We start from the raw sequence: 8,643 nt of genomic DNA on the forward strand, positions 1-8,643 counted from the left end.
TTCACCATTGCTATGCTGTTCTTCAGTTCCCTCTTGTCCTATAAGATTTTGCTCTTTTTTTATATGCTTTTGTCTTTCACTAACAGTCTGCATAGTTTGGAGGATCCAGGAATTCAGTACGTTGCGTATAATAATCATTAAAAGGACAGTTTTTTTAGTTTTTTTTACTATGCTATTAAAAAAACAAATAATTTGGTTAGTTGCCAAAGGTAATTATTAAATATTCAAATATTCATAGTAGAATGTATAAGTCATTTGGGGCAATGTGATCGATTTGTTTTCCTTATTTATTTTTTATACGTTAATTGGAGATTGTTCTCAAGTGTTATGGCAAACCAAAATGAAAAAAGTTGAATTTTCTATTATAGACCATAAGATAGAGTTTGAAATTTATCATTACTATTGGATGACGAGAAGATGAAGGAAAACCAGAAGGTGCAGTTATTAGAAATTAAGTTAAGGATTTAGGGTCGAAATCTAAATGGGAAGCAGAGTGGTAATTGAGAGTTAAAGAGGCATGAGTTAGTCTTAGTCACATGGACAATTTTGAAAAAATATTAATGAAGTCACAAAATTATATCAATTTTTAAGAAGAAAAAAACTAACAAAAAAGTTGTGTCACTTAAAAAGACTTGAGTTTCAACATAAATTTTTCCAAAGGCTAGGACTAAGTCTTGTATGATCCAAATTTTTAGGGTGCTGATGTGCATTTTTTCTTAAAACATAAAACGTGATCTTCCCGTGATCTTCCTGTTAAACCTTGTTATGATACCGTACAACAATTATGTGGCGCACATTTAAGTGTCATTGTAGCTTGTGTTGTTGTTACTTTGTTTTTTTGTAAAAAATGTGACATAGTTGGATAAATTGACCAGATAAAATCGGTAAAAGCAACTCAATGAAATAGAAAAAAAAAAAAAGTAACTTTGTTTTTTACTTATTACTACCTCCATCTCTATAAATAAGATTCTTTTAATTAATTTATATTTTTTAAGAAAAATAATTTAGTTTATCACTTTAAATTTATCAATTATTTATACTAATCTTTCAAAATTATCTTTCATTTGTCTTTCTACTTAATTATTTCTTATTAAAGAATAATTAATGTTCGGAGAGAATACTGTAATTAATCACAGAGATTACAGGATAAAATTAATTAATGTAACTGACTTTTTGAAGAGAGGAACAAAAATTAAATCTTATATATAGGTATGGATGTAGTATATGTTTAGCCAATGCAAGCTCAGTCCCATATACAAGGAAATAAGGGTCTTATATCTATAGGGAATATAGGCATAGCAACAATAACCTCTACAATTACAACAGCAAAGATCACACTATAGCAAACTTATATGCCTTCACATACTTTTGAATATATATATATATATATATATATATATATATATATGATGAAAATATGAAATCATCTAGGTTGACGCGCACTGCATAGAAGACAACTGGAAATACAAGCACAAGATGCGGCGTCATTGAGCACAGAACCAAAAGGAATTCCAAGATCAGTGTCAAAATTGGCAAGCACATCATCAAGAGTTCCTTCACCAAATAGAAGGAATCCAAAGAAGCTTGTCAGTAAGTACACTAAAGCACATAGAGCAAATAAAGAGTGCACACAATGCAACCATCAGACTATATATCCATGAAGCAATCAGGGAGATCCAAATAGTTAACTGCAATCATGTCATGTTCCTTTGTAACTGAAACTTTTGCAACGGTTGTCCCTTTTTAACTTGGCCTTGGGGAATCAGTTTGAAAATTCTATATCAGACTTCAAGCGACCAAGCATAGGAAGCAAAAGATATACTGACATTCATCATGTTGTTAAGAAAGAATGAACTGTAAAATGCATAAATGGTTTGAACTCATGGTGTACAGCAAGAAACAAAAAAAGTAACAAGGATATTTTATTTTCAAATTTGTAGTTGTCAGATTGACCTCACATCATTTTTCATGCAAATTATAAAATAGCTTATAGTTATATATGTATGATGTGCATAAAAAACTAAAACAAAGGGAAATGAAATCTACACAAAGGCCTAAAAAATTTACATACCGTTGTAGTGGCAGGTATAGGCAGTCACAAGCACAGGAACAACAGTGAACAGTTCAAGAACTGATGCTACATCTGTAATGATCGGGAAGAGTCTGGGCATCTCAAGGCCTCCTATTATAATCTTGAAAATTGAGATTCACACAGCAATGACAACAAAAACAACTGCTAGTCCTACTGATAATGCGGATGTGAATTTCAATGAATCTGCAACAACCACAGAGAAGGTACATAAATCTTACAATAGTATAAAAATGAGCCTAGATCGATAATCATGATAAGAAATTTCCCATGATCCCAGTGTATAACTTGAACACAATAAATATTGCTCAAAGGATTTAATTTGTTGGTATGAAAAGCCAGATGTATGAAGTACCAAAGCAAAAGAATGCTCCTATCTTAAATTTATAAATGATGTCTACTATTTTTGGCCATATAGGCATCATATCCGTAATATAGTAGCATATACAGCAATAGAACAACACAGTTGTCCTAATTTTTCAGTTTTTTGTCCCCTTAATTTCTACCATTAAATATATATTTTCAATTCGTGACAAAGTGAGTAATGTGGAAATTAGAGCTAATGGCATGCAATTAATAGAGATTCCCAACTTATATTAAGCCTTACAGTTTGATTGGATTAATGGAAAAGGAATGAAATCTAGGAAAAGAATCTGATGGATTGACATTATTATTGTTTAGATTATTTAAAAGGTGGAATGGAATGGAACCAGACTAAATCAACTTGGTTGTCAACACTTCCAACAAAGAGTTTTAAGTAATTTGAAATGACAACAGCCTTTTAGCAACCCCTTAGCTTTGTCGCAAACACAACCATTGGTGGTCAAAACTAGAACTTAAAAATTCATTTATAAACATGAATCCCAGTGCTTCAGTCATTTTCCTCACACTGTTATCTAATCTACGGTCAACCATTTTCAGTAATTTGTAATTTAATAAGTGACACAGCTAATAATAAGTAATTTCAGTTATTTTCATGAAAAAGAAAAAAAAGTTGTTTGCAAAAAATATAACAGTAATGCCATTTGCACAAATGACTTTTTATGAGAAATGTAACAATTGTTATTTTTAATTAATCAAGAAGAATGAGTGTATATATACGAATGGAGAGAGAAATGGTTTTAATCAAGAAAAAATATTTTAAGAAACAATCTTTTTTATTATTATATTTATTGAATACAATTTTCGTATCAGTCGACATTTAAAAAATGATTTTTTTAATAAGACTAATTTCATTAAAGTACTAAAATAATACAGGTAGGTACTTTCTATAAATGTGGGGCTCTACCAATTTGTCCTTCATATAATTACAGTGGCTATTGATTCTCCCCCTCCCCACCACTATTCATGCCGGAAACGTGTCACAATACTTCCAACTCAACCTTCAAACTTTGTAAATGGCGAAAGGAAATAAACGCCAAGATTGACAAGGGATTTTGCTCAATTTTTTTTTTTTTTGAAAGACATTTTGCTCAAATATGGAATTTTGGTAATTTGCGAACCTTTAAGCATGAACATGTCAGATTAATAATGTAATATGCCATTACAAACTCTAACATTAAAGAGTTAAACATAGCATTCTCAAAATAAACAGAAAATTTATAGTGACAGCAGGGAGATAATCAGCAAGTACACCAAGTCATTTTCGAGAGAAAAGAATAAATATGAATGTCGTTTTCAGTTTTCACAATCAATTATTAGATTTTACTTTCAACTCAATAAATATTAACATATGATTTGAATTAAATTTTAACCCTTATTTGATAGGATAGAAATAGGAAAGTCAGATAAGATGGATATAATATGAGTTGATTGGTGAGAAAGACAAAGGGTGAAAATATTTTTAAAAAATAGTGTGACATATTTCCTTCTTTTTTCTATTTCTTTATTCATTTCTTCTCTGTTTTTCTTTAACAAAACATATAATTTTTAAGTGTAATTTTTTTAAAAAAATTACAATTTTTTTCATGAATTAGAAAGAGTACTTTTTATAAAGAAGATTTAAAATATTTTTGAAAAATTGATCTAATTATCCAAATACAGCTTAAAATATTAAAAAGTCTAAAAGATTAATAAATGAATGAATTTATTATAATTTGGTGTCACGGATGTGAAAAGGGTATAAAAGGAATATGGTTTTGAAAAATTAAAGGGTAAACAAGTTATTTTCGTTATTAAAGTTGTAGAATGGATAAATTTATCCCCGAAAGATAGACATTCAAATTTTAGTCCTCAAAGATGAAAAAAGTACGACAAATTTATTCATCCGTAAACTTTCTTATGTTAGTTAGTGTAAATGAAATAACCTATGTGGCACAAAGGAACGAAAATGTCACAAAAATTATTGTCAATATAGTTGTTGAATAAATTGGATCAAAGTGTTAATAAGTTTTTATTTGACCAAAATGTCAAACCTCAAATTTTATTTTATTTAAGGATAAAATATAATTTAATTTTTATCTTTCTCTCCCCTTTTTCTATAGTTACAAACATAACATTATAAAGAGTACTTAAAAGAAATAGGGAAACAAATATAAGTTAGAACAATCATAATAATAAGCATAATATTGATTAATGAATATAATTTGTCTATTTTTTTAAAAAAATTCTCATGTGACTATACATTACTCAAAAAATGAGACTCAAACAAAAATGTAGTCATTAAGTTCATCGTTACAAAAAAATGATTGGTACATTGTTATAATATTTTTTTATAAGGATTAACTTAATGATTATACATTTTTTTTAGTCTCATATTTTTTATAAGGTATTATCACATTAGAAATTTCATAACAATAAACAGATTATGTTTATTATTATGTTTGTTTTAACTTTTGTTTACTTCTCTATTATTTTAAGTGTTTATTATAATGTTATGTTTATTATAATAAAAAAATGAAGATTAAATTATATTTTATCTTTAAATGAAACTAAATTTGGAGTCTGAAAAATTAGTCAAATAAAAATTTATTGACATTTTGATTCATTTTATTCTGTAATCATGTTGACAATTATTTTTGTGATATTTTTGTTTCTTTGTGTCACATAGGCTCTTTCATTAACAAATAAAAAATTAACGAATAGATGAATTTGTTATATTTTTCTACTTTTAAGAACTAAAATTTAAATTTTTATCTTTTAAAGATAAAAATAATTATTTATTCAAAATTAAATAAAAAGAATTCTCTGCTGATATAGACAATGATTGAGTGGGGAAGGGAATCAGTGAAGAAGCTTCATGCTATGGTTTGAGGGGTGGGTCAGGTCGATCATTATTAATATAACAACCAAATATTTGAAAGGAAAAGAAAGACAAGTCCTTTTGAACAACATCATGGACCTCGAATTTACATACATTGAAAAAAGATTATTGCACTTTAGTTCCCCACTGAAAACCACATAAAAGGGAGGCATTGATGTATACTTTCTCTTTACTTCGTAGAGAAGAATTTCTTGATTAGATTAAGCATAACATTCAAGAAAGAGTGAAATCAATGAAGGTAGGTGTTATTCTTAGTCCCTGCAGTAGTATGTTTGCTGTTACTATTTGAAAGTAAAACAACATTAGAGGAATATTTAGTGTCTGTTTAGTTTGTCATTTTTTAGTTTGTGATTTGTAAAATTGATTATGAGTTCATGATTAATTTTGAATATATTTTTATATATTTGATTTCAAGTTAAAAAATAATATAAAATTAATTTTTAATTAAAATAATTTTAAGTAATTTTTATGTTGAATTTAACATTTTATATTAAACTATACTTCTAACTTAATTTTATAATAAAATATTCAAACATAAGTTATATAATTTTAAAATCAATTTTCTAAACCTTTATCAAACACAAGGTTATGGGAACATAACTTGTTTGCTTTGCATATGCATAAAATATATATATATATATATATATAATGTTGGATCCGGAAAAAGAAGCTAAGCAGTAGCAGGAATGGGTTATGGTGGCTGGAGAGGCTGCAGGGGTTTAACCCAGACCACCTTACGCCAGCTTCTGTCGAAGCTACTTATTTTTCAATCATTAATGTTAGTATTGTTTTATTTGCCTCCACGTGGCTTCTCATCTGCCTTGCCACTCTCCACACATTTGGGTCCTCATAATGTAGTACCAGGTTACATAAATAAATAATGAAACACAAATTTATACTGCTAGTGCTATATAAAAGTAAAAGCAATAAACTGTTTGATATGGTAGCATTAATATTGACCTAGCAATTCTCTAATTTTCAACATGATATCGCGAAAAGCACCATGTACTACTTTAATATAATCAAGAAAAACAAAACACTAAAGTCAGTCTGCTAAATCTCTCAGCATCGTCATTATGAAATAAAGTGCTCATAATGCACATTGCGACTAGCGAGAGAGCCAGAGATTGATTTTCACGTGTTAGAACAAAAAAAAAAAAGAGTTATATTAGTCATGAATAAAATAGTTATATCAAATTATACTCATATTTTAAAAATTAGTTATTCTTATACTTATAATACTCACTTATAATCTAGTTATTTATTAGATATGATTATAGTTATATAAATATCCAAATTATGAGCATTCTTAAAAATCAAGTTAAGAGTAAAATTTAATTGAAATTTTTTAGATACAACACATAAATTATTTAAAGTTATTTTAATTCAAAATCAATTCTAAAATTTTAAAATATAAAATAAAGCATATAAAAATGTATCAACATAATTCTGAATCTAAAATTAGTTTATGAGCATGAAACCAAATACATACTTATCCTTCTGGCGAACGCGATGGCGTGCTATTCGAAAACATAATTATTATTCGCTCATACGTATTTGAGTCCTTGAGTCAAGATAGGTTAAAATCTGACAAATTATTCCAAGAGTTACTTTGCATTAAGAATGAGTAATTGAATTTCCATCCATGTCAGAGAAAAAATTGAATTTACCGTTCCACTACTTTATCACATTTATCTTTGCATCCCAATCTTAATTTGGAAGGATAAGAAGATCAATCCAGCATCACCAAATAAAGGTTAGGTATGAAGGTGTTATCTCTAGGTAAAATTTGATTTTTTATTTACTTATTTAGAGATAGAAGAATCTGTTAAAAAACAATCAGAATAAAAAAATTCAAAGAAATTTGACCATGCAATTAAAAGAATTTATTTCGATTAAAAATGTGAATTTTGATGATTTCATTCATATCTGAGATTGAAAAGCAACGGAAAGTAAAATATTTTTTACAAATCAAAATACTATTTTATATGGTTGTAAAAAAGTTATGCGAAGGTAATTATTAAAGTTAGATGTAGACATTGAAATAATGTAATTTGATCGTTGATATTGTAAATTTATTTTTAATTTTTTTCAAAATTTTATTTTTTTAATCTCTATTTTTTATTATTATCAAAATTACTTACAAACTAATTATTGAATAAAAATACTTTTATCAAAAGTTATAGAAATTATTATCATAATTTACATTAAATATTAACTAATTTTCTATTAAGTTGAAAACTAGAAACTTATTTATTTTAAAAAATATATATAATAAAAAATAAATTTTATATCTCACTTCTAAATATTTATTTATTTAAAAAAACTCATTAATTATCTTAAAAATATTTTATTGTTAAAAAATAAATATAATTTTTAGCATTAACATAGTATCCTAAAAAAACCCAGACCTCACATTTTGCACTTGCTTCAATTCAAAACAAACCACAGTAATGCGAGCCTGTCAACACCAACTTACAGGCTGGAAAGTTGGAAAATGAAGATAATTTTAAATGTTCCCAGACTCCCTTGACTATATAAATTGTCCCTTCTCCAACTAATTAGTAATTACCACCCATAATGGGAAACTGCAGCTCCTCCGATTCCACTCAGCTTGCCACGGCCAAACTCCTTCTGCAAGACGGGAGGCTGCAGGAGTTCTCCTATCCGGTAAAGGTTTCCTTCCTCTTGCACAACTATCCCGCCTGCTTCATATGCAACTCCGACGAAATGGAATTCCACGACGTCGTTTCGCCCATCCACGAGGACCAAGTGCTGCAACCCGGACAACTCTATTTCGCGCTTCCATTGAGTCTCTTGAGGCACTCTTTGCAGCCTCACGAGATGGCTGCATTGGCCGTCAAGGCCAGCTCCGCGCTCATGAAAACCGCCCACAAATGCGGCTCTCGCCGAAAACAGATTTTGTTCTCTAACGAATATGACTCTAACCCTAAGCGCGTGTCTCCCACACTCGCTGCTGATGCCGGAACTGTACATAGGAGAGGAAGAGCCACTGGCGCTTCCGGTGGTAAGGGGAGGTTTGCGGCGTTGTTGAGTTCGATACCGGAGTAGGGGCTGTTTTGGAAGAAAATTATACGGTGGTGATTTTGTTCGTTTGTATATAAATAGTTTTTCTAAAAAAAGCTGTTTCAGATGAAGCGATTAGATTCTTGGAGATGAACTAAGTCGTTCGTGTTTTAGCATGAAAATGTTTTTTATTTCTTTTTTTTAACATTCTTTTTGCTTTAAGTTAAGTTTTAAATATATAATTATATTATAGATTTGGAGAAAA

At 28.8% G+C, this 8,643-nt stretch overlaps 1 protein-coding gene across 1 annotated transcript; it reads left to right on the forward strand.

Moving 5' to 3' along the window:
* The first annotated feature begins 7,895 nt into the window (after window positions 1-7,895).
* On the forward strand, window positions 7,896-8,643 carry LOC100776171 (uncharacterized). The gene has a single exon (XM_003538780.5). The coding sequence runs from the start codon at window positions 7,932-7,934 to the stop codon at window positions 8,421-8,423; it is 492 nt and encodes a 163-aa protein (XP_003538828.1). The 5' UTR covers window positions 7,896-7,931; the 3' UTR covers window positions 8,424-8,643.

This window comes from Glycine max, chromosome 11, assembly GCF_000004515.6.
Source record: "Glycine max cultivar Williams 82 chromosome 11, Glycine_max_v4.0, whole genome shotgun sequence".
Lineage (NCBI taxonomy): Eukaryota > Viridiplantae > Streptophyta > Magnoliopsida > Fabales > Fabaceae > Glycine > Glycine max.

Excerpts from the sequence above, each read along its gene's own strand:
- LOC100776171 (XM_003538780.5), top strand. The coding sequence starts at position 7,932 with ATGGGAAACTGCAGCTCCTCCGATTCCACTCAGCTTGCCACGGCCAAA.